The sequence below is a fragment of the Oreochromis aureus genome, linkage group 1 (assembly GCF_013358895.1).
Source record: "Oreochromis aureus strain Israel breed Guangdong linkage group 1, ZZ_aureus, whole genome shotgun sequence".
In the NCBI taxonomy this organism is placed as follows: domain Eukaryota; kingdom Metazoa; phylum Chordata; class Actinopteri; order Cichliformes; family Cichlidae; genus Oreochromis; species Oreochromis aureus.
Window position 1 is genome coordinate 5,640,126 of NC_052942.1, and position 27,625 is coordinate 5,667,750.

Sequence of the window (27,625 nt, forward strand, 5' to 3'; positions counted from 1 at the left end):
CTATTTAAACCATTAGACCAATGCGGTTTCCCCTCTGTTTTCTGGCTTGTTCATGTTTTAGTGCACTGAAAGTCAAGCAATGCCAGGACAGTAAACATCAGAACCTCCTGTTAGTGATATAGTTAATCAGAGGTATAGTGAGTGAAGAAGCTGCTCAGCATAGTGGTGAGGATGATGTTTGCTGAGTAAATATACTTGATGATTTGCTTCAATATGAAATATGATGCAATGTAGCTCCACCTTCAGAGGCGCATTATAAAGGAGCTTGTTCCCCAGGTGAATCCTATCGTCTGTAGTGTTAGTCCTCCTGACCAACATGGGGGCCAAAGGGCTTGAATTGATATTATGGCTCATCTATCTGACGCTGATAGTCGACTCACTTACTCAGAATGGTAAATGATGTGCTGGAAATTTTATAATTTCACACTCAATGGAAGTGCTATAAGACATTGGGAAGAGGTCATAGAGTCATATTTACTTTAATCATTTATGTGAATCCTAATTCATCATGTGAATTTAGATGCATTATATCGTGCTTGGGTTGGTTTATATAGAATTTATTTCATAGCTTCAACACTTCAGCTAATTAAGGCATGTTAATTAGAATATGTAATGCAGTTTGCTGCAGACAGTCTTGGTTAAATCTACTGAAGCCTTTTCTGGTGATAAAGAGTATATACGGATTTGGGATATCTACAACAGTTAACTGTCTTGGGCATCTTCAGTTTGAGTATATTATTGAGTTTAATATCAGTGAATTGTCAATTGATACTATTATCCTGTGAAATTTCTAATTTCCTACATCTAAATTAATAAACACCAATTTTTTTTGTCTTTACTTCAGTGACCATTGCTCCTTCTACAAACACACTGACCATGACTTCAGGTAAGTTTGCAAATGTCCATTAAGGTTATTTTTCTTCAAGTCTCCATGAAAATATAAAATGATTTCTCAAAAAGAATTTGTAATTTATTAATTTATTAATTTTATAGCTAATGCATCCCACATTGGCCGAGTGTGCACAACTTGGGGATACTATCACTTCAAGACTTTTGATGGCGATTTCTTCCAGCTGAATTCAAGTTGTAACCATGTCCTTGCAATGCAATGCAAGGGCAGCTATGAAAACTTTAATATCCAGATGCGGCGGAGCTTAGTCAACAACATCCCCACAATCAGCAAAATCATCATGATGCTGGAAGGATCTGAGGTGGAGCTCTCTAACAACTCTGTGCTTGTCAATGGGAAGATGTAAGTTCAGGAAAGACCTATCAACTATGCTGACTTTTTTCCAAGAATATTTCAGTAACTTTAATTCAGTGGGGTCCAGAGTCAAGAGTCCAATATCAAATTTAGTTCCAATTGTATGTATATACATTTTCAGCACTGTACCATATCTTAATATGAGATTTATTCTGCTTTAATGACAGCAGCACTCAACCTAAATGTAAGCACCTGCTGCAATCTGAAGTCCCACAATATCCCTCCATAGGACACTATCTTGTGCTTTCAAATGCTCCAAATAGCTCCTTACCCCCAAGCAGTAATATTCTGTGGCACTGGGGTTAGGGGTCTGTCTGGTCTGTTAATGACTGATTTGTATAAGTAAAGAGCAGTAGTACATGGGTAATGTAAATTTGTTTTAATTTTTACATTCATTTTAAAAATATCACTCTTTGTTTGCACCAGGGAATCTCTGCCGTTCAGTAAATCAGGAGTGACTGTCAAAGGGACCGCATCTAGTATCTCTGTTGAAGCTAATCTGGGAATAAAGGCAATCTGGAACCTGGACGACTCCCTTGATGTATGAAGCCTACCCTTACATATACAAAGTTGGCTGACCTGACTTTTTATTTGGAGATAAATTCTCAGGAATTGAGGAGCGGGCCCTCGCCTCCAAATATGCTCCTTCCGGTTCTTATCTATATATTTAACCCTTAAGTTCTACAAGCTGTTTGTTCTCGTTTTCAATTTTATACCAGCTTTCTAAATCTTTTGAGGTCACAAATCATTGTTTAGATCCTGCCATTCAGATGATTCATTTATTCAGAATGCAGACAAATTATCATGTGAATGTCCTATTTTAACCTCTTAAGGGATTACAAGGAACGAATGCCATATATTGGAGTTGTCCTGTCTTGTGATTTTGCCAGTTACCTGTTGTATAATCCATTATCTTCACAGATTGAAATAGATGAGAAATATCGGACTCAGACATGTGGACTGTGTGGAAACTTTGATGGCATATCCAATGAATTCCTGAATGGTGGTAAGATAATTTTAATATTTCGGGAGGTGTCTAATGTAGTCTTTAGTTACTCTAACACAAACTGCAAATAAGGTGTATGTACCCTGTAATTACGTGCATTTTGCAGCCAACAAGTCAGGTTTTTGCAGAAATTTTTTTTTTACAATAACACTGTACCTTGTATTTCCTGGGGTGCGGGGCATATTATGAGTCACTTAATCTCGTCTAACTTCTAGGTATTTTACAGGGAAAGAGACATAAATTATACTGTAAGTAATTTTAAGTATCCTAGTAAGTAAATACTGAGTAAGTATTACTTACTCAGTATTAGTACTTACTGAATAAGTAAGTATTACTTACTCAGTAAGTACTAATTACATAAGTAATTTTGTGTCTAATGGATATTTCATTATTCAACTGTCTTTATATATTACATGTAAAATGATACAGTGATTAACACTTTATTAACACGTATTTGAAATTATACATTGATATTTACAGTCATAGCATAGGATAGCATAGGCTCATCTGTGCCTATGATAATGGAAACAAGGTGAGTTGTTTTCATTAAACAACTCACCTTGTTAAAAACAAGGACAAACAATTCCTTAACCCTTAAAATATTAGCTTTAGAAATACATTACCAGACAAAACAATACTTACACTCTGAAACAAATGATATTTGCAAGTTTTTTTCTTTTCAATTTGGAAAATGTCTTTTACCTTGTGAACAAATGTCCAAAAATTTCCTTGGAGTATTAAAAAAGAAAAACTGTGGACATGGCTTTTGTGTATAATATTTTACAAGACAGCAAGACAGATAGTACAATAACTTCCTAAATATATTTTTTAATGCATTGCACACACTGTACCTCAACAGTGATATATGTGACATGGTTGACTTGTTCACACTGTCATACTTGAGTGACTTTCCAACAGTCTCACAGCTTTCTGGTGTCTTTTCATAATACATTTGTTCCTGTGGACTAAGTGATCAAGGGCAGTCTCTAAAAGAAGAAAGAAAAATTAAACACATTCAGTCTGTTTAAAGCTGTGTTGAAATGTCTGATTATAGTTAAGGTCCAATTATTATTATTATTTTAAACAAAGCAAAGACATGTACACAAAGTTTTAGCATTTTACAAACAGGGGAAAAACATGCCAGACCATTAGCTAGGAAAACCCCACCTACTGATAACGCTGCTGTTCCGCTTCACAGTCCTTCCAGATTCTACAACGAAATAATCAGGAGGAAAACCATTTTGAGAGAAAACAAAACAAGGAAAGAAAATAAAATAAAACAAGGAAATCTTTTTTAAAAGAAAGATTAGGGTGACATATAAGATAAGATAAGATAAACCTTTATTAGTCCCACACTTGGGAAATTTGTTTGGTCATAGCAGAAAGTGGACAGTACAAAGTTACAAGCAGCAAATATTAAGTAAAAGAATAGCATAGAATAAGATAAAATAAAATAACATAGTATATGAAATAAAATAATATACTATGTTGCATCAGAAAATTACACTGGTATTACATACAAAATATGTATATGAAATGGTTGTCACATATACACACGTAAAAATGAACACATAACTTTTTTTGAAATAAAGTAAATAAACTAGGTGGAACATTTATTTTTATACTTTTTATAGATTTATTTTAAGGTGTTGTTTGAATAAATTATTCTTATGAATACAAAAACTGTTAATACATGTAAATGTCAATTTTTGTATAATTTTTTATTGTATTTAGGTGACTAAAGAACGACTAATAAAATGAGTATTAAGTATTGATTAACACATTTCCTAGGGTGTTTTAGATTTTCCTGACTGTTTACCCGCCAATTGCAAGTAATTACAGGGTACCCACACTTTAGTCACAGGTCTTACAGTCTAGTTGTGTCATTGTTTCCTGCAAAAAGCCTGACTTGTTGCCTGCAAATTGCACGTAATTACAGGGTATTTATGCCTTATTCGCAGGCCGTGTTCTAAAGTGTTACTGTTGATCCACAATGTGGATGTGCAAAACACAAGGGGGGAAAAAAACTTAACCGCAGATGGACATATTCATAAGACAGAGATGTTACATTTTGTGAGCATGGAATAAACTGAGATAGAAGAGAGAGATTGCCTTTCTTTGGTTCCTTTTAATTATCTCTAGATTTGACAAGTCAGTCACTGTTCACCTTGCTTGTCCTGAGAGAACATCACTGGTAATATTTCTTTTAATGTTAGCAACAACTTTTCAAAAAAGTTCACAGTCATTCAGAAGTAAAGACAGGGAGGCGCTCCAATCTATGAAAGACTACAAAGGCAAATAGTTCAACAATTCTCTGTGCACAAATGACAGTCCCAAGAACAATATTGAATAGTTGCGATCTTCAGCCCCTTTTCAAAAGCATGCACACTGAAAATAGGTATAATTGTGTAGTAGAAATGATTGCATGGGTTTTCAAAACCATTTGTCATTGACCACCATTAGTTGCTGCATCCATAAATGCAATTTTAAAGGATTCCAAGAAAAAAAGATCCTGAAATGCTTGGGTTTGATGAATAAAAATGTGACTTTCTTTTTGAAAAAATCTTGGCTACATGGGGATTAGTGCACATTGGAAAAGTCTTAGCTTACACATCTACGAGGGTCCCTATGATGCTGAATTATATTTGGAGCAACATATGCTGCAATCTAATTAGCATAATTTTCCACATTTTTAAAAAGCATATTTCTGTAGTGAAAGTCTAGATGCAGATCTGTGACCTTTTTGGTTCATTATGAAATAGAATACGTAATAAAGAAGCCCCCCCAATAAGCTTAATGGTCATTTTATTATGAGTGTGCTGTACTACAGGAACTCCACTGTCTGTGGTGGACTATGCTGAGACCTGGAAGATAAATGGCCCCACCGAGCAGTGTAAGGAGACTGACGTTAACCCAGTCCCGAGCTGTGGTGATAAGGTGAGTCTTCACCATTTCTCATTTTCAAAACTGTTAAATTAAATTCAGTTTTATATATACAACATCAAGGTCACTTCAAGGTGCTTTATATTGGAAGTTAAAGAGACTACAATAAGATGGAGAAACTTCAACAATCAGATGACTGCCTATGAGCACGCCCTTGGTGACAGTGGGAAGAAAAAACTCCCTTTTAACAGGAAGAAACCATTAGCAGGGTCAGTCGTCCACGCTGACTGCTTGGGGGTGAGCGGCAAAAGACGACATAAAGACACACTGTTTAAGAGAGCCAGAGATTAATAATAACTAATGATTAAATGAAGATTGGTGTATAAAAACATAATGGGTGAAAGAGGTGAGTGAAGAAACATAGTGCATCATGGGAAACCCCCAGCAGTCTAGGCTTATTGCAGGATAACAAAGGGAAGATTCACCTGATCCAGCATTAACTAACTCTATTTTTAAGTATTTTAGAAATTTTAAATTTGACTCTGGATTTAACAGGGAGCCAATGAAGAGAAGCCGGTACTGGAGAAATATGTTCTCTGATTCTTTACCCTGTCTGTACTCTTACTGCACCATGTGTGAACTAGTTTCTATCTGAATTTAGAAGCAGGAAATTAGAGGTCATCAATTCTTTATGTCTTACAGACATTCTTGTAGTTTAACTAATACTATCTTCACTAAGACTGTAACTGTGATGACAAGTAGTTATACTATTCATACAGTCTACAAAAAACAACAAATAAACAACAAGGTTAAAGTAAAAGTGCCACTGCTGCCTGGTAAGGCCCTTATACTGTGAAACAATGCAAAATGTTATATATACAACTGTGAGTAAAAAAACAAAGAAAAGTAAAAATTAATGTACATAAAAACAAAACAGTAACAGTAAAACTGACACGGTGTAAGAGAGTAGTGGAAATCAGTGCAAATCAATAATATAAATGCATTATAACACAGTATAAATCTAAGAAAAATAGCTGCATAAAAGTAGAAAAACATTTGTGCGTTATCATATGCCTGACAGATGTTGTCACCTGTCACAGAATGAAGAGTTATTATACAGGTTTAGGGTTAGGTAAACACACTCTTAACACTATACTCCAGACTTCTGAGGCAGCTGCAGTGGAATATTTTGACACAGGGCATAGCCCTCCCGCCAAGTTCAACAGCCTGTACATATACAGTGCCTTGAAAAAGTATTCATAACCCTTAAACCAAATTTTGTCATTTTACAACTACAAACTGAAATTTTTTTATTGAGATTTTCTGTGATAGACCAACACAAAGAATGTGGAGTGGTATGGAAATGATGCATGGTTTTCAAAATTTTAAGCAAATAAAAATGTGAAAAGTGTGGCGTGTTTGTGGTTGTAAAGTGACAAAATGTGTAAAAGTTCAAGGGGCATGAATTCTTTTTTAAGGCGCTGTAATTGTAAACTCAAACAGGTGTTACCTTGCTACCTTGAGGGCTCAAACTGTAGGCTTCTAAAAATGATTGGCAGTATGTATTTTTTTAACTGACTGACTTCTTTTTCAGCAATTCTGTGACCAGACCTTCTCCAGTGATCCCTTTGTTGATTGCCAAAACATTCTTGACGTGGAATCCTTTAGTAAAGCCTGTATGGTGGACACGTGCAACTCTACAGACAACACTACTTTGGTCCTCTGTAAAACACTTTCAGAGTTCTCCAGACAGTGTGTCCATGCAGGTGGCAAACCCCAAGAATGGAGGAATGATACATTTTGCTGTAAGGGTGCAACATTTACACTTCTCGGTCTCCATCATAGGCATTGTTGTTTTCCTTATACTTTGCAAAATTCTTTAATTGACAATGAAAAACTTTTATCCACAGACAAGAAATGTCCATACAACATGGTGTTCTTGGAATGTAGCAGTTCATGTCCTGACAGCTGTTCCACCCCTCAGGCCAGCCAGACATGTGACAGCCACTGTCATGATGGCTGCAGCTGCCCTGCTGGTACATCCACACTCATTTTGCACTCCATCTCTTGCTTTCTGTCGCTCAGAGAGAAAACAATTGCAATGTATTCTGGGCAATCGCCACCAGGTTGTTCACACAAAACCAAAACCGCATAACTCGGATCTCAGATGTCAGAACTTGGGAGCCCCATCACTCCTGAGTCAGCACATCCCTGTAATAAAGTCAGAAGATCAAAAAAAGCAGGATTTGTTTTGCTTCTTGGATAGAGCCATTCATGCATCACTAGCAATACAGCATAATGCCTCTTTTGTGCTTAAAAGCACCATGGTAGCACATTTATGATAGAACCTGATCAGCACTCTGTGTATGGATTATTTAGCAAGTCACAATTAGATAGCAATGGCAGTACAGATTAAAAGTTTCACCACTGTTTATGTTCACTGCCACAATCTTTGATTTTTAACTCAGGGTTGGTAGGGTTGCTCCAATTTTTTTTTTTTTTTTTTTTTTTGAGTTTTTGAGTTTTTGAGTTTTTGGACTTTCTGAGTTGAGGTGGCATTCCACATAAATATTCTGACTGGGAACTTGAAATTGAATGTGCCAGACATATCCACCAGATAAAGATTGTTTTACGGTCCTACAATTGTGTCCGTCAGTGGACACAATTTCAGTAGGACAGAGGGGGGAGAGGGTTTCAACCACACAGTACTTTGCATTCTGCCGAATGTTGATTGGTTAACAAGTGGGCCAGAAGAGAGAAGAGGGTGACAACAGTACAAAAAAAAAAGCCTACATAGTGTTATTCGAGAGGATTGACCCACCTAAACACAAAGAATGGCCACTTTATTTCTAGGAGCTACTGGTGCTCAAGTTCCCCAACATTTTCTCAAAGCCCTTTTTTGGTGAACACCTACATATTAAGCAAATTAAGAATTATAAATTGTTTCAACCTCACATTCAGGTGTGTGGAACCCATGGCACTGTGACACATGTAGTTTCTGAATTGGAGGGACCTGCTTTACGTTTGAAATGATGTCAGTTTGGCTGTAGAAATTTGAGATGATTTGAATGAAATAAATATTGAAATTACATGTCCATGTGGCCAAATAATGTTAAATGAAAGGGTGGTATGCTGAAATGCATAGTTATACTTGATTGGATCCCCTGTGTCTGAAGAGAAAACATTAGGCCAGAGGTGTCCAAATCCAGGCCTCAAGGGCCGGTCTCCTGCAGTCTTTAGAAGTGTCCTTGATCCAACACAGCTGATTTAAATGGCTAAATTATCTCCTCAACATGTCTTGAAGTTCTCCAGAGGCCTGGTAATGAACTAATCATTTGATTCAGGTGTGCTGACCCAGGGTAAGATCTAAAACCTACAGGACACCGGCCCTTGAGGCCTGGATTTGGACACCCCTGCATTAGGCTGAGAATATTGAGCATAATAATGTCATCTAAAGAAGTAATAATCTCTCTGTGGTCAGATCACAACCTGCAGTTGTTTGTTAGTAATTTTAGTAAGTATTACATGTCTGCTGAGCAATTCCAGCTCTGGGATGGACCGTCATCTTCAGTTCATCCCACAGATTTTGACGGGATTCAAGTCAGGGCTTTATGCAAGTCAGCCATGACATTCGCTTTGGTAGTTGTTCACCTGAAGCGACGTATGTTTTGGGTTGTTGTCATGTTAGAAGACAAAGAAATGACCCACAGCTAGTTTTGCAGCTTGAGGTTTGGGTTAATGGCAAATGGACTGGTTCTTATAAACATTACTGTACTGGAGCACTCAAAGTGCTTTGTACAACTTGGGTCATTCACCTGTACACACCAGTTCATGCAAGCTTTCTAAATGCTATCTATCTAATAACATGAGCACACATTCATACTCATTCTTTCAAAATCTTTATATATCCTTCTTTCTTCATGATTTCTTGATCAGATTGCTAGTTTCAGATTCTTTGGCGCACCCCCACAGCATAGTACTGCCTCTCCTTTCTTTCTTCTTTCTTGAAAAATAAGTCTCTGTGGTCAAAGACCACCAGTTTTGTCTCTAGCTAAAGGATGAACTTCCAGTATGCATAATGTTTGCCAGCTTTTCTTTAGCAGACATCACTCTAGCTGAAAATGTCTCTTTGTAGAAGTAGAGTTTTTCTTGTCTCTAACCTCATATTCCATTCTTGTGCAGGGTTTGAGGGATTATCTTATTTGCAGCTACGATTCTTGACTTGTGTATTGGCAGTTTTCTGGGGTCTATAGACACATCTTTGAAATCTTTCACTTCCTACCTCTGCCAGCCTTGTTCTGTTTTCTGTGGCTCTCTTTTAATTTCTTGATGATACTTCTCATTCCAGTTCTTGACACTTGGAACTGCTGTGAAAACTTCCCTCCATCCAATGCTTTGTCAGCATCAACAAGTCCAGACAATCTCTTTTGTTTTTGACAGGATGCTTGTTCTGCTGCTGAAGCTTTTATAATGTGTGTAAATGGAAAATGACCCTGTATTTTTTCTTGATTTTACAAACTTTGAGCATTGCAATGTTAAAGCACGTTATTGCATAACTGTGGTTTGTGCTATGGCTCAACAAAAATGTCCATTTTTCAGGGGTGCTAATAATATTGATGCTGGTAATTTAAAAAAATGCTGTTATTGTGTGCAAAAAGAAATAATGTATGCTTTCTAAAGAAAACTAGTATTTTTAGCAATGCTATGCTCATAATCAATTGCTCTGTTAAAAAACACTCAGGAAAATTTTGACACAAACGTTATAGCTGATAATTGTGTCGTCATCTGTATCCCCGTATATTCCATTATCAAGCATACATGATCACTGATCCCATAACGTATTACATTAGTGATGTTTCAGTCCCAATCCCTTTTTTTCTCTCTTCTTGTTTTACACACACACAGACACACACACACACACACACACACACACACACACACACACACATATATATATATATATATATATATATATATATATATATATATATATATATATATATATATATATATATATATATAATTATTTTTTTTTGCCTCTTTTTCTCAGGAATGGTCTTTGATGACATTGGTAACAGTGGATGTATTGCAGTCTCTCAATGTCCATGTCTGCACAACAATGAAATCTACAAACCAGGAGAGTCCTACTCCCACCACTGTGGATCCTGGTAAAATGAATTTGTGCCACTTTGTTGCAGTGTTAAAAAATGGAAATAAAACATTTTTAGTGTGTATGTGATACTAGAAATGGTAAAGATATGAATCTAAGAGTACTTTTGATAGGATGATTAACTGTTAAATCCATTTGTAAGTTACACAATTACAATCTTCTACAAAATTATTGTGTATGTTGGAGGTACTGCAAGTAAGAATGTTTTAGCAGTCTCCTCACATTTACAGTTTATACATTTATGTGACAATTGTACCTTTTTAAACTTTTACAAAAGTTAGTGAGTTTATTTTAAGACATAGTAGAAAAATGTAATGCAGTGTTATACTAAAAATTTTTAATTAAGTAAATGAAGTGTGTGTGTGTGTGTGTGTGTGTGTGTGTGTGTGTGCGTGTGTGTGTCTTTACAGTGTATGTGAAAGCGGTCAGTGGAGTTGTACAGAGACGAACTGTCCAGGAATCTGTTCTGTCGAAGGAGGAGCTCATATTAACACATTTGATGGAAAAGTCTACACATTTCATGGCGATTGTTCCTATGTTCTCGCTAAGGTGATACACACTGCTAGTCTATCTCCCCATACACATAACAGCAGCATGGACTCTTAAACCATCGGAAAATAATATGCCAATATAATAATATGATCTGAGTACATAAATTTGCAGTGTAATGTATTTAATGAAAAGTTCGTAAAAAAAAAAATTGGGTGACTGATTACATGTTTTGTTTTGATGTGTGCTGCAGGACAGTAATGGTTTGTCCTACACTGTGCTGGTGGATCTTGTCAAGTGCGGACTAAGTGACACAAAGACTTGCCTCAGAACTGTAACTTTGGCCTTAGGCAGTAATTCTGTGGTAAGCCAGAGGCATAAAAACATCATCATTACTCCTCGTGTCTGAAAAACATCCAGATCTTATGATATCAAAATTTTGTGCTTTTTCTCACCAATGACAATTTGCAAATACTGGTGTGTCTAAAATGTGTCTTTCTGCAAAATGACAGGTTGTTAAAGTTCAGGCATCCGGGCAGGTCTATGTGAACCAGATTCATTCTCAGCTTCCACTGTTTACAGGTAAGTTATCGCATATTTTACTGTCCACATATAGTGGACACAGCTTCTTGATAAAATAACCATAGCGTATGCATGCATCTGTATGTCAGTACCAGATTTTTCGGACTATAAGGCACACTTAAAATCTTTTAATTTTCTCAAAAATCGACAGTGCATCTTATAATCTGGTGCGCCTTATGTATGAATTCTGGTTGTGTTTACTGACCTCGAACCGATCCCATTGCAGTATATCCTCATTGATATACTGCAACAACATGGGCATCTGCGAGAGAATTCAGCATTAATGAATCAATGGTACGGAGGTGGAGGAAGCAAGAAGAATGATTTGATTAAAGTTTGACTTATCTGTTTTTTTTTTTTTCGCTTAATGCGCCTTATAATCCGGTGTGCCTTATGTATGTAAACAGACCTGTTTATTGACAGTGCGCCTTATAATCCGGTGCACGTTATGGTCTGAAAAATACGGAAATAAATGTTTTAAAAAACCATCCATGAAACCATCCATTTTCTTCTGCTTATCTGGACCGCGGGGTTGCGGGTGTAGCAGTCTAAGCAGAGAAGCCTAGACCTCCCTTCCCCTCGCCCCCTTCTCCAATATAGGTTGGCGAGATATAATCTCTCCAGTGTGTCCTGTGTCTACCCTATTGGCCTCCTACCAGTCGGGAGCCCAGCCAACCTTAGTAGAAAGCTAATTTTAACTGCAGTTGCATTCTTTTGTTCACTAGCCAAAGCTGGTGACCACGGGTGAGGGTAGAGACATAGATCAAATAGTAAATCAGCAGCTTCGCTTTCACACTCAGCTCTCTTTTCACCAGGAAAGACGGGTGCACTGCAGTGGCAGCCCTGTTGATTTCCCACCTCCCTCTGCTGCCTCCAAAGTCCCCACAGGCTAACCTGTGGACACCTTCAGCTTGAAAGCTCCCTTTGCTCAGATGTATACAGTCTGGTTAAAGGATTACCACCATGACAGCCACCACCTCACAGCCACAATTTTTTTGCAGCAGCCTCAACAATGGAGGTGCTGAACAATGTTCTTTCAGACTCAATGTTCTCAGCCTACCTTGGAAAGCAGTCAAAGGTCTGCCAGAGGTGGGAGTCGAAGACCTCGCCGACAGGGCCTTCTGTCAGGCATTCCCAACGCATCCTCACTATAGGTTTTAAAGTTAATTATAAATTCAAGTACTTATATAATCAGTTAATGATCCCTCTGCTAATGCATTCTTTGTTTGCTTTTGTTTTGTGTGACATTCAATTTGTCTTACTTGACAGTTTATCACAGGTAAATTAAACGTGACTTTCAAATTACAAGGGCCACCAAAATTTGTATTTCCAAAAGAATTTTGTTCAACTCGGTACAAAATATGTAATAAAGAATTTGAACAAAAGCACCACAGACACTAGTTTTATTTTAATTTTTTTTTAAAGTGGAAATGCTATCTGCGTCATTTAAGTTTGTATATTTGTGTTTCAATTAACTGCTACAACATTTTTTCATGTCTTCTGACCTCTACAGCTGATCTGAGGGTCTTTAAACCATCTTCCTTCTACATCCTTGTAAGCACCACAGTGGGCATACAACTGATGATTCAGCTGTCTCCCATAATGCAGGTGTTCATTTCCGCTGACAAGTCACTCACAGGAACCACCTCTGGTATGTCTCCATATTATTCTTAGTGTCTGGAACTTCTGGAATCTGTGTAACTGTGGAACATCTTATTTGAAAGGTTTATGTGGAAACTTCAACGACATAATGAGTGATGACTTTAGAGTGACCAATGGGCTGGTGGAAGGCACTGCTGCTGCATTTGCCAACGCATGGAAAACCAGAGCCAGCTGCCCAGACATTATATCACATTTTGGAGACCCTTGTAATAACAACATCCTCACAGGTACAGATAAAACTCTTGTATTATTATGTTTTATCTTATAAAAGTTATTATCTTATATGAAAAATACCATACTGCCTTGCTGTTTTTCAAGATTGTATTAAACAACAGATAATATATAACAAGTTTAATTCTGAATGTTTCTGTGTTTTAGAGAAATATGCTGATTTCTGGTGTTCCAAATTAACTGATCCCGAGGGAGTGTTTGCTCCCTGCCACGCTGTCGTTAGCCCCAGCACATATAAAGATGTAAGTCTACACATACAAAGTTTTAATGAGAACTTTGCAACTGAACTCTTGTTAATCATTTCATGAATACTCTTTTGACAGAACTGTATGTATGACACCTGTAACTGTGAAAAAAGTGAGGACTGCATGTGTGCTGCAGTTTCCTCATATGTCTATGCCTGCTCAGCAGCAGGAGTCCACATCACTGGCTGGAGGAAAACCATCTGTGGTAAGTAAAACACCAAGCATCCTTAAAAAGAGAAACACGGGTTCAAACAACAAATTTATCTGAAAATGTTCTCTTTCAACTGCTGCTGTGTCCTCAATTTTCAGACCACAGGCATAATTTTACACTCACTCACTGAGCCCTTTTCTTTATTTAGATTGGCCCTACAGCCCAATTTTTAATTCAATTCAGTTTTATATTGACAACGCCAAATCACAACAAGAGTCACCTCAAGGTGCTTTTTATTGTAAGGTAGACCGGATTGGAAATACAAAGCCTACAATAATACAACAGAGTAAAAAATAACAATCATACGACCCGCTGTGAGCAAACGCTTTGGCGACAGTGGGAGGGAAAAACTCCCTTTTAATAGGAAGAAACCCCCAACAGAACCAGGCTCAGGGAGGCGCAGCCATCTGCCGTGACTGGTTGAGGTGAGGGAGACAGGACAAAAGACATGCTGTGGTAGAGCAGCAGAGATTAATAATAACTAATGATTAAATGCAGAGAGACCCACTGTTATGTAGAAAAAGTCCTTGGTCCTTATGTTTAAAAAAGGCGGAAAGTTGGAAGCAGTTTATTGACAGATTCAAAGAGAAATTTAACAGCAATTTTCCACAGACTGATTCTATACCAGCAATAAATGTATGAGAATAACAGGTTATTCTGATTTGTTGATGACACTTCAGCTCTGTTTTTCATTGGTGGATTCGTCTTCAGCAAACGTTTGATTCAAATCTGGGCAGCTAATGTCATTTTTTGACTTTCACATAATTTGAATGAGCTCTTCATTGACTGGATCATTCGAAGTTAATTTTTTAAAACTTACTTTAATCAGTCCTTGTCTTTAAATTTTAGTTTAAATATCATTTCAAGAACATCAAATACAGAGCTTTTTAAAAATAAAAACCCTCAAACATGTGAAAATATGCTGTCTTTTCATTTAAGATCCTTGAGTCTAAACATTAAGTCAATCAGTTTTTGGTATTCAACTACAGTTTTTTAAATTCACTTTTTAAACGTAACAATGCAATGTCTCAGTTTTCACATCAATTTCAGATAAACATTCATTATTTGTCAGATTATTTGGGTATATTCTTTAGTTTTCAGCTCATCTAAAAATGGTCAGCCTGCCAGCTTCAACGATTTCAGCAAAGATTAAGCAGTTACAACAGTTCAACTCAAAAAATTCAGTTCAGCATTCATACTGCAATTGGAGTACACTTGCTTGTAGTATAATATAATAATCTGTGCTAAATCAACAATGTTAGTGCTAAGCTCACAGGAATATTGTACCTCGATGAACATGAAAATTAAATGTGCCAGAATTTCTATAAATTAAAGAGAGAAAACTCTAAATTCTTTGAGTTAATATAAATGTTATTATACATATTTTGAGTTTTTGCGTATTTTTTATGTCTTTAATGGTTCATTGAAGTTAATAACCAAAACAAATTGTATTGTAGTGAACTATATAGAGTTCGGAACAAGCAGAAACACCATCACATTGTCATCATGGGTTATCTGCTGACACATGTCTGTGTTGTGTTGTTAACCTACTAGACATCTTTCCATGCCATTCCTACTAAATGAACAATTCTTGTCTCCAGTACCACAGCTATGTCATATATTTTGGTATGCTTTTCTATTTTAAATAATGGCAGAAGTAGCAGTACATTTGACTACAACAAATCTTAGTCAATCATTTGTGTTTGATTCATTTTTACTACATTCGAATTGAATTAAATTGAACTGAATTGAACTGTTTCCTCATTGTACAAACATCTCATATCTCTCATAACAGAGACATTCAGTACATCATGTGCAGCAGAAACTGTGTATAATTACAACATGACCAGCTGTGGGCGTACCTGCCGTTCCCTTGGCCAGACTGACTACTCTTGTCAGGTCAACTTCACCACAGTGGATGGCTGTGGTTGTTCTGAAGGAACTTACATGAATGAGGAAGGCCAGTGTGTAGCCCGTGAAAGCTGCCCCTGCTATGCTGAAGGCATTATTGTTCCTCCTGGACAGACTATCAGTAAAGATGGCAGCACATGGTAAATAAAGATGACTAATTTTTCTTAATTCATGCTCAATTATCCAGCTAAGGAAATTTGAAAGAAACTTGATTCTGTTCATCTGGACATGTTTTCAGTGGGAGAAATATTTTGTCACTCATCGAAGTAACTACTTCAGTCTCAGCTGACCGCAGGTTTCCCCAACCTTAGCAATGTAACATGTGTGCTTGTTTTGGTCATAATGCAAATGTACTATTTATGTTTTTCCAGTCCCCAACTCTAGTACTCATGGCCATTGATCACTGGTCATAAGATTTTGCATCATAATGATCATGAAATTGACCAGCTGACCATTGTTAATCAGCGGTGCTAGAACAGAATCAACTTTCTTGGATTTTTACGTTTTTCATCACCAACGCAAAATGTTCATTTGCTAAAGTTAAATTGCTGTAAAAATAAAGTGAAGCTGACCTAATATTGCAGGTCTTTCTTTAGTTATCCACTTTGACTATGCCAACTGAAACATGACAAACATTTCTTCTAGATTTGTATTCACTTAATATGACACGTGTTATTGGCAGGGTCATGTTTAATCGAAACAAAACAGGAGGATTAAAAGAATATTGAACTGGGGAACACAGGACGCTGGAAGCTGTCTACTGTATATACACCAACTACAAAGCGAACTTGCCAGTCAAAGGAAAAATGTTGTTCCATTCTATAAATCCATGTTGTGAATGCACCAGTACAACTAGGGTGTTTTTTGCCCATGAACATTTGCTTAAATAACAAAAAGAATAATAAGAAACTACATGTTTAAAGAATGACTGAGGACATTATGTGATATAAAACCATTTCTCATGTTCCCTCATACTTGTCCTTACAGTGTCTGCAGACAAGGCATTCTCAGCTGCTCTGGAGGAACACAGCTACTAAGTAGGCTTCTCAATATAGACATACATAATTAACATTATGTACACAGATTAAATGCTATTGTGGTTAATTTGTTTGCTAAAATTAGTAACCAAACATTTTCAGTTCTCTTTCATATTATGAAGTTTTCACTCAGTGAATTTAATTTGGCAAATTTAATCATAATATTGTTTATCATGACAATAAAACTACGAATGTGAACCTGTTATATTTTGTTCCCAGGTTTACCATTAGGTTCACCACAATGCGAATGCCCCATGGTGTACTTTGACTGCTCCACTGCTCAACCTGGGGCTACTGGCACTGAATGTCAAAAGAGCTGCAGCACCGCTGACATGGCTTGTGTAAGTACAGCACAGTTATGGCAGTTTGGCTGTGTGCTTAAATGTGTAGTGCATGCACAGGTCTTGCTTGACTCACTATCTCCTTTCATTTTTCACTCTGGCTGGATACAGATCCACACAGGCTGTACATCAGGCTGCATATGCCCAGATGGTCTGTTGTCAGATGGAGCAGGAGGCTGTGTCAATGAGACCAGCTGTCCATGTGTACACAATGGACAAGTCTACCAGCCTGGAGAGACACTGACAGTAGATTGCAATACCTGGTTTGTACATTTCTTTACAAGCATACAAAGATGTATATTTAAAGATTTAATGGCAGTATATATGTTATAACAAGTATTGATACATATTTCCACTACAACAAAGAATGTCAGTTAAATAGGTGACTTGTTTGTCATAGTGCTTGTTTGAGACACAGCCACCACTACTACCATGGCTCACGTTCAAGAGCAGGTTTTCTACCAATCACAATATCTGGGGATCAATCCAATCAAAGAATCTTTGGCCAAAAAAACCAAAGATACTGAACCCTGAGTTGCCCCCAGTGCATCTAACTGAGTGTGTGTTAATGCTGGATAAATGAGCCTGGATATAAATAAAAAGCACCGTATGAATGTTTGAGTGATAAGGCAATAAAAGACTGGAAGTGCTACTAAAATAACAGCTGGAGAAACATTTTGCAATTAGGTAGTTTAATTGGCAACATGTCAGTAACATGCTTAAAAATGAACAGAGGAAACAACTGTTCCTCTGTTCCAACTGTTCTGTTGTCTGATAAATCAAAATTTCCAATTCTTTGGTTTTCCACAAAATAAAATGGCTACTGTCTTCTTCACACTAGAGGCAACTAAGTTATCAGGACTAGGGCTGGGTATCGTCACTGATTTATAGAATGATTCGTTTCGATTCACAAGGTCCCGAATCGATTTGATCCACGATTCGATTCAATTCAATTCAATTTGATTCGATTCGATTCGATTCAATTCGATTCAATTCGATTCGATTTGAATCTGGGAAATTTTGACAGTCAGAAATATTATAATTCAGATCAGTACATTTACATATTTTTGTATCTATAAAAAGGACACACGCAAGACTTTATCAAAGGTGTAAGCGTCACATCAGATGCCTTTGTGTCAAAGTAGCTGAAGATAAAACACAGAAAAACATGAAGGTGGTTTTCCTGGCCTGGGATTTTATAAAAATATCCTGCAGTACATCAAAAACGAAAGAAAACCATTAATCAACATATGAACGTTACCTCTGACGTTGTAGCGGTTTTATTAGAGACACGGCTAAGCGTTTTGCATTTTGCATAATTTTAAAAAGTTTAAATTTGTTCAGTATTGAACGGCAGAAATTAGGTTTTCTTTTCGGAAGTATGTAAAATAAAAAAAATTTAAAAAAACAGCGGCCGACAGCGCTGTAAACAACAGTAGACTTGTGTAACAAGCAAGCGAATAATGCAGAAAACAGATTTTTAGACGGGAAACTGTTCTTGAAGTATACAGAGAGGGAGAGAGAGAGAGAGAGCTGTGCATGAAGTGTGATTTTAACATAGTGGAAGCAAAATAGTAAAAGTAAAAGTGATTTCATGACGATGTTTATGTGAAGTGTAGTTTGGATCTTCTTTTGCTGCTGGTTCAGTCAATATTGTTTGGAGAGAGATCAAACTAACAGCTTTAGAATCAGCGCAAAAAGGGCGTGAACACAAAGTGCGGACCTGCCGAAACATCAGAATCAGCGAGCTGTCGGCTTTCAGCCCCGACCGTGTCCGTGCAGTTGTTGTGCCAAAAAGTGATTGTCTGCCAGAAAGTGATTGCCGTCCGCGGGAGCGCCGCGCGCGCCGCTTAAAAGCTGCAGCGCCCGTCAGGTGAGAAAGGCGGCATCTCACTGATTCTGATCCGCGGGTCCGCGCTGTGTGTTTACGTCCTTGTGCAGAATCCGTGTACCTGCTCTCATTTACTGTCTTAGCTGTTTGGTGGTTGTTGACATTTTGTGAGGTTTCACCTGAGATTCTGGCGTTTCGGGCAAAATAAATTTATATTAAAAAATCGATTCAGGATTTTAATGAATCGATTTCACGTTATCCAAGCCAGAATCGATTTTAATCGATGAATCAATTATTAAAACCCACCCCTAATCAGGACTCTGTTCAAATACCTTCATCTCTCAAAAAAAACACACATCTTTTCCACAAAGACCTTGCATATTTCAGCAAAACATTGCTAAACCTTATACTGCATCTGGAACAACAATATAGCTTTGTAGTAGAAGGCTCTGGCTACAGAACTAACCTGCCTGCATTCCAGGAATTTTACCTGAAAACATGAATGAAAAATATGACAAAGAAAATCCAAGATTGTTGAGTAGCTAGAATTCTATATCAGAAAAGAATGAGACATTCCTCCCTCAAAAGTCCAGCAGATGGTCTCAGTTCCCAGACATTTGCAAACTGCTTTTAAAAGAAGAGGGGATGATACACAGTAGTAATTTGATGGAGATGTGTTGCTTCCATCAAATTCAAAATGACCTTTTTGTTCTATTTAATACATTCAAACATTTCATGTTTTCTATGATCTACTGTAAAAAAGGTATGACTTTCTGAGATTTGCAAATCATTCTTTTTATTTACATTTTATTTACATTTGCAAGGTGTCCCAACTTTTTTGGAGTTGGGTTTGTATTATAAAACATGTTTACTAAATAAAAACGTCACTGTATATTTTCACTGTACAGCTATATTTGTTATGTCTCTGCTAATTTTGTCACTTAAACTTGTTTGGTTTAACAATACGAGTGAGAAGTTTTCCCCCATCTTGTAAATCAACACTAATTCAGGATGATTAATCAGTGTTTAAATGGTACAATTTGGTAGGGTTTTCACCAAATACATGAGAAAGACCAGTAGGTAGTTGGCATATGACTCTACTTTTATAAGATTTGAACAGAAAAACTTGTTTTAATTATATTTGTAAAAATATAAAGGTAGGTGGTTAATTAATCACCAGCTTTTTTTTTGTATTCTTGATTACACAGATATTACAAATATTTTGAAATTAATTTAATCTTTTTTTGTTGTATGTGTTTCTCCCCAGTTCCTGCAGTGGAAGGAAGTTCACATGTACCAACAAGACGTGTGATGCTGTTTGTGGAATCTATGGAGACGGTCACTACATCACCTTTGACGATAAGAGGTTCGACTTCAGTGGACAGTGTGAATACACACTTCTACAAGTAAGGTTGCTAAAAGTTTAAACTGAAAACTTAATAGCCTTGGTAGATTTGACAACAAACTGTTGTACCATCTTTCTTCTGTAGCTTTTCATTGTAAAGCTCACTGTGGCTACTCTTTCTTGTATATTACTCCCTACAATATTTAACTACCAGGACAGAAAAAGGCAGACCAACATTTTTATCAATACATGGATTTGATTTTATGCAACTCTTAAGGATTCTGACTTCAACACTGGTATCCAGTAATTATGTCCACTGTACTTCACTCAGGACTTCTGTGGCACCTGTAATGGGAATGGAAGCTTCAGAATTATTACTGAAAATGTTCCATGTGGAACCACAGGAACCACCTGCTCTAAGACCATCAAGATCTTCTTGGGGGTAAACACAAAATCCTTCAATTGTGCTCATTTTGAAACTAATGACTGAAAAATGTAGAGTGATTTTACAAAAATAAATTTGATGTTTTATTCATTGCTGTTGTAACCCACAGGATAATGAATTCCAGCTTAAAGATGACAACTTACAAGTGGTAAAGGGCACTATCCAGGTGCTTCAGGTACAAAAAATGGGCGTTTACATAGTGGTGACAATCAAGCCTGGACTTGTTCTCATGTGGGACCAGAGGACCAGTCTTTTTATTACAATCAGTCCACAGTTCCAGGTAAAAGAAATAAATTCTGCACATCTGGATTGACAGTTACTTCTTTTTACTGTTGAAGTATAATTGCTTAAGAAAGTTAATACAAAGAATTTCACAATAACAGAAATTTAGTAGTCAGTACAAATACCAATAGAATTACACAATTATTGCTACCCTGTTTTAATAATTGTGATTACTGTATGATTACTCTAATAAAAAAAACATTAATATTCTAAATTATAGAAAGAAAATCCCCAAATTAAACTTCAGATGTGAAAGACAAAAAACGAGGGCTTTAATCTGTACCACTGCTTCCTTTCCTCTTAGGGTCAGGTCTGTGGTCTGTGTGGAAACTATGATGGTAACAGTAAGAATGACTTCACCACACGCTCCCAGGAAATAGTAGCTGATGTTCTACAATTTGGTAACAGCTGGAAAGTTTCATCTAGTTGCCCCAATGCAGAGCTAATCATTGATCCCTGTGCCTCTAATCGCTACCGGGAAGCCTGGTCTCAAAAACAGTGCAGTATCATCACAAGTGTCACCTTCCAGAGCTGTCATTCAAAGGTCAGTATGTTTGGTGGTAGCAAATATACTAAAATGGATACACACACACACACACAAATGCAAAAAAGAATACGCACATTAATTTCCCCTATGAGCTCCTTGTCATTTTATCTTAATGTCTGGCATTTAGGACTTTTTACCTAATAGACATGATATGTAATATCCATCCACCCATCCATTCTCTTCCACTTATCCATTCAAGGTCATGGGGGGCCTGGAGCCTATCCCAGCTACCATAGGCCAAGAGGCAAGGTAAAGCCTGGACAGGTTGCCAGTCAGAGCAACAGACAGCCATTCGCACTCACATTTACCCCTATGGACAATTTACAATGACCAGTTAACCTAATCCCACTAATTACATGTCTTTAGACTGTGGGAATAATCTAGAGTAGGCGGAGATTACTTAAACCTGCGTATGTCTACATAAAGGTAGTGCTGGAGCACATTGTGGTACCCCTATAAAAATGGTGAGAAAAAGTGTAGGTCTTTGCTACAAAGAAATTGCAAAGAAAGATGTCAAGTGTCCTTCACCTTGAAAAGACAATCAGAAACAGGGAAAAAGTCAACTAGACTCAAAGCCTCAACGGAGTCAGAAGACAAGTTTCTGAACTACAAGCAGAGCTTAATTGTGGTCATAGTAAGCAAGCGTCAACTTCAACTGACAGGTCATGTTGCAGCAACAGAACCATTGCTAAGATGTCAGAATAAGAAAAAGAGGTTTAAAGAGGTTTACCTGAGCCATGAAACACTGCCAATGGACTAATGAAGACTGGAAGAAGGTGTTATGGAGTAATGAATCAAAATCCAAATCTTTGATCTTTGTACAGTATTGAGTAGGCAAAAGGATAGTTCCTCAATCTGTACCCCTGAATTCATTGTGGTAAAAATGGATTGTATGATTTCTTTTTTAACTTCAATTGTTTATTTGTTCTTTGCTTTCAGAGTAAAACGAGTAATTGAACTGCCTGAATTTCAATTAAAGAAAATGGAAGAATTATGGTGCTGTGAAACTGTTGACTGGTAGTGCATTACTGTATGTGTTCAAGGTTGACCCTGGTCCATATTTTGATTCCTGTGTGAGAGACTCCTGTGCTTGTGACACTGGTGGGGACTGCGAATGTCTCTGTACTGCTGTGGCTGCATATGCCAAAGCCTGTAATGAAGCTGGGACCTGCATTGCATGGAGGACTCCAAAGTTTTGTCGTAAGTCTGCTCACTATCTTACCAGAAAAATCTGAGCTACAGGATTGAAAGAGCAATTGACATCTTAAGAATTACATGATTTTTAAAAGGCTGTACAAGTCTAATAAGCAATGGTTTTGTTTCTTGCAGCTATTTTCTGTGACTACTATAATTCACCTGGTGAATGTGAGTGGCACTACAAGCCTTGTGGAGCTAATTGCATGAAAACATGTAGGAATCCATCTGGAAACTGCTCCTCACTTATCACCAACCTGGAAGGTACATTAGGCACAGTATTGATATGCCACTTTGTGGACTATTTATTTTTGTTTTAAATGTTTTAAAAGTCAACAGAAGAACAAACCGTATTCCTGCCTAGAACACAGTGATTCTCAAACTTTTTACATCATTCCCCACATGGCAGGAAGGAATATTTTCACATCCCATCTAAACAAAACAATGACAGAAAAGCCTACCTGCAACTGTATTTAGATAATGAACTCATTCACAATGAATCCGTCAGTAGTTTTTGTTTTAAACAAGCAACTTTAATTTCAAACAACTATTTGTAACTTTTGTCACAAGACAGCTTCATTAGTCTACACTACTTCAGAATCCAGAGACCTGTGAACAGAGATGAAAAATATATAAATTAGTGAGAGTTCAATACTATTCACTCTTAGTGGCTGCAGTAAGCCTGTTTTTGACTGCAGACCTGTGGCGGGGCATGGTCTGCGGCATGGCTGCGTGGGAGGCGGATGCACATGAGCAGCAATCACGATTTGCCGGTGTTCTGGCTTAAAACAGAATGAACTAAGTCCTGTTGTGGTTATTGTTGTTGATGTTTGTAGGCTGTAGCCGAAAAGCTGCAGCCACGTGTGTAAGTCAACAGCCGCAATAAAGTAGTGTACTGAAAAGTGCGAACATGTCTGTCCCGCATCGTTTACCCAGGATTGGAGCACGATAGGTGAAGGAGAGGCAAATTGTGAAATGTTTACAAAAAAGCTTTTCATGTATTCTACTTGTAAATTTGCTCAAGTTAATCACTATTTTAAAACATTGTAGGCTGCTATCCACAATGTCCATCAAACCAACCCTACTTTGATGAAGACACTATGAAGTGCGTTGCCGGGGACCAGTGTGGATGCTATGATGACCAAGGCAACCATTACAATATTGGTGAAAAAGTTCCATCAGAGAACTGCTACACCTGGTATGTCTCACACAAGATTCATCATTCCATTCACTTTAGTACACAGTACATAATGATTAGTGTTGGGACTAACGCGTTATTAAGTAACGCGTTACAGTAACTACGTTATTATTGTGGTAACGAGCACGGTAACTAGTTATTATGCCAAAACCAGGAACGCGTTACTCGTTACTGGGATTTAGATAGGCTCGTTCCTCGTTACTTCGTGTGGTGGATATCGCGGAGCTTCCACAGATTCAATAACATTAGCAAGTGGTGGAAGCCAGCAGGTGGATGAAGGAAAAGGGAGGCAAGAGGAGAGACCCGAAGCGGCCGCCGGTCCGCGTGTCAGGTGAACTGAACTTCAGGTAAGAAGTTATGACCTGCAGTCTATCGGAGTCAGATATAAACCAAGTTTAGGTGGAGTTTATTTTCGTTATGCTGACATTTTCGTACTGCGTGCTAGCTAGCATGACAGAGTTTCTACTGTATACAGCTGGGTGGGTGCTATGTTACTGATGTTGAACTTTATTTTGTTCATAAGGTTAATTATTAGAGTTGCCAACCGTCCCGTAAAAAACAGAATCGTCTGGTATTCAGAGAAAATATTACGCGTTTCATACTGAGGTGAAAAGGAACACAGTTTGTCCCGGACTTCAGCTACAATGAAAAAGACACAAAGCTGAAGCTGCACAGCTGCCTCTTCTTCTCTCATTCTCTCCTCTCCTGTTTCTACTTCAATCACGAAAATGATCAGTGATCAGCTGATCGGCTTTTCTCTCTTGTTTATTTATCGCCCACTTTGCGCCAGAAAGAGGAAACCAGCGGATGTCACGTTAAACAACAGCAGCACGTTTAAGCTTGATCAGCTGTTGTTAGAATTTATTTAATATTAATTTCTAGTATCAGCTGATGTTTGCTGGAGCCACAGCTGTAAAGCTGCTGGTCATGATATCGGTTTGGTTATCTGGTGAGAGGGAAACATGCAGATGAAACCAGGAGATGTCCTTACTGAATCATCAGAGCTGAACAGGTGATGGAGAAACAGGTTTACCTTTTAGGTGACATGGATGAGTTGAAGGGAAGTTATGAGCTGTTTCTGAGAGACAAATAACATCAGCATCCTTTTCTACGTAGCTGACAGCTGGAAACTGTGCAGGGGCGGGTCTAGCAAAGTTTTGCCAGGGGGCCAGGTAGGGCATTAACAGGGAAAGGGGGGGACAAGGAAATACTTTTCTTTATTATTCTCATTTAAAATGTCTCGCTTTTAAAAAAAAAATTATCTGAGTCTTACAACAAACAATTGATAGATTGATACATATATACCATCAGAACAGTGTACATCACTGTCACAACAGTGTTTATTTTCATTCAAAGGCTTTATGATTTTTCCTATAATGGTGGGCCGGTCTCTAGTCAAAATGCCCAGGACGATTTTTATGTCCCAGTCCAGCTCTGTATGCAGCTCATTTGCAGTCTGGTGTTGCCTACATCTTCCTATTCAGAAGGCAGAATTTCCAAGTTCTGAGTACAATCAAAAGCACCACGACTGCAGTTTTTGTGTTGGATGTAAAAGCAGGCTAGAATCATGGCGGCGGTCAACGTCGGTCCAGGCGTGATTTCTCTCGTGGAAATGTGCACATTATTTTTCCTTTCTATTGGTAGGTGGCACAGTGCACTTGTGGCAAGTAAGCAAGCTAGAAGACTGGCAATCTTGCTGGGTATCCAGTTACGGAAGCAACACATTAACAAGAGAATTCTGAGTAAAACCAAAGTTACTTTCCCTAGTAACTAGTTACTTTGAAAGTAACGAGTAACTTGAAGTAACTGAGTTACTTTTTTAGAGAAGTAACTAGTAATGTAACTAAGTTACTAATTTAAAGTAACTTACCCAACACTGATAATGATGAACGTAGAATTCTACACTCCTGGGGAGGTTCACTGCTGGTTCAAGTTTTCATTGTTTATGAATAAGGGCTCTCATAGTGGCTTTGTAACCCTTTCTAGAATTTTAAATGATAAAGTTGTTTCTCAGGTAATTCTTCAGATTTTGGCATGATGAATTCCTTTTTAAGATCATTTAACCCACCGCACTTTGACAGGGGCAAAGGGCTAGGTAAATGTGAATATTTTCTTACTCTATTTTTTCAATAATATGAACAAAAATAAGGAAGTAGGAAGAAGGCAAAATCTTTTTCATGGCACTGTAGATGAAATATACAGTTATTAAGAACTACATGTGATGTTTAACCTTATACATGCCACAATGAGTGTAAAACCAGACACAAGTGAAATAACCACAACGTTGTTTTCTTTCAAGCTTATGTACAATGTCGGGGATACAATGTAACTACAGCGTTAACTGTAAGTATACTGTAAGCTTGTATAGCAATGCTAAATATCTATTGCTTGGCAAATTGAAAAAAACATTTATTTTCAATTTTAATTTATTATATCTAATATAAAAAACGTTTATTAATACATTTGTATTTACAATGAGAAAAAATGTTTTACTTGCAGATTGTAAATGCATCATTAATGGAAAAACCTACAACTATGGGGACAATATCTACAACACAACTGATGGCCTAGGAAACTGCATCACAGCTGAGTGTGCAGAGAATGGAATTGTAACAAGGAGTATATACCCTTGCTTTAACACAACAACACCTGGGCCAACAACAACTCCATTTACATTTAGTACAATTCTAAAGACCACTTCAGGTATTTCTCATTTCTCAAACAAATAGATAAAATACTGACAAAATTGAATTGATTTATGGAATTATATGCAACTTTTCATGTCATGTCATTGTATTTTTGTCACAGTTATTAGTACTACAGCTCCATTAAATACTACATTTGAAACTGACACCACATCTGCAAAACTGACCACACCAGAAGTTACAGAAATTACATCTGGGCCTTTCACTACCACTAAAGGAACAGCTGCAACACCTACACAAACAACAGCATTTGAATCCACAACAGCCACAGTTATGACAACAAAAACACCAAAAATACTTACATCGGGACCAACAGCATCCTCTACCACAGCTGTTGTTGAAACCACGACCACAGTTCCACATGTCGAAACAACAGGTCAAGGATCCACCACGGTTACATCAAAACCATCTGTGAGTACTGAAATTACATCTGAGTCTTTCACTACCACTAAAGGAACAGCTGCAACACCTGCACAAACAACAGCATTTGAATCCACAACAGCCACAATTATGACAACAAAAACACTAAAAATAGTTACATCGGGACCAGCAACATCCTCTACCACAGCTGTTGTTGAAACCACGACCACAGTTCCACATGTTGAAACAACAGGTCAAGGATCCACCACGGTTACATCTAAAACATCTGTGAGTACTGAAATTACATCTGGGCATTTCACTACCACTAAAGGAACAGCTGCAACACCTACAGAGACAACAGCATTTGAATCCACAACAGCCACAATTATGACAACAAAAACACCAAAAATAGTTACAACGGGACCAACAACATCCTCTACCACAGCTGTTGTTGAAACCACGACCACAGTTCCACATGTTGAAACAACAGGTCAAGGATCCACCACGGTTACATCTAAACCATCTGTGAGTACTGAAATTACATCTGGGCCTTTCACTACCACTAAAGGAACAGCTGCAACACCTGCACAAACAACAGCATTTGAATCCACAACAGCCACAATTATGACAACAAAAACACCAAAAATAGTTACATCGGGACCAACAAAATCCTCTACCACAGCTGT

The 27,625-nt window shown here is 37.5% G+C and overlaps 1 protein-coding gene across 1 annotated transcript; it reads left to right on the forward strand.

The window, feature by feature from the left end:
- The first annotated feature begins 330 nt into the window (after window positions 1-330).
- On the forward strand, window positions 331-26,603 carry LOC120440875 (mucin-5AC). Its single transcript, XM_039614350.1, has 25 exons — window positions 331-392; window positions 845-886; window positions 994-1,252; window positions 1,691-1,805; window positions 2,186-2,270; window positions 5,101-5,207; window positions 6,748-6,905; window positions 10,734-10,872; window positions 11,066-11,176; window positions 11,325-11,394; window positions 12,908-13,045; window positions 13,119-13,283; window positions 13,435-13,529; window positions 13,611-13,737; window positions 16,911-17,032; window positions 17,144-17,295; window positions 20,131-20,269; window positions 20,540-20,650; window positions 20,763-20,933; window positions 21,240-21,479; window positions 22,526-22,682; window positions 22,812-22,940; window positions 23,727-23,874; window positions 26,174-26,217; window positions 26,374-26,603. Exons 2-25 carry the CDS (start codon window positions 877-879, stop codon window positions 26,601-26,603), a joined length of 3,222 nt encoding a protein of 1,073 aa, XP_039470284.1. The 5' UTR covers window positions 331-392; window positions 845-876.
- The last annotated feature ends 1,022 nt before the right edge of the window (window positions 26,604-27,625 follow it).

What these genes read in the sequence shown, in the direction of transcription:
- LOC120440875 (XM_039614350.1), top strand. An exon ending in GTTCCTATGTTCTCGCTAAG is followed by an intron (nt 10,873 to 11,065) that starts GTGATACACACT and finishes TGTGTGCTGCAG; the next exon opens with GACAGTAATGGTTTGTCCTA. An exon ending in GTGAATACACACTTCTACAA is followed by an intron (nt 20,270 to 20,539) that starts GTAAGGTTGCTA and finishes TACTTCACTCAG; the next exon opens with GACTTCTGTGGCACCTGTAA.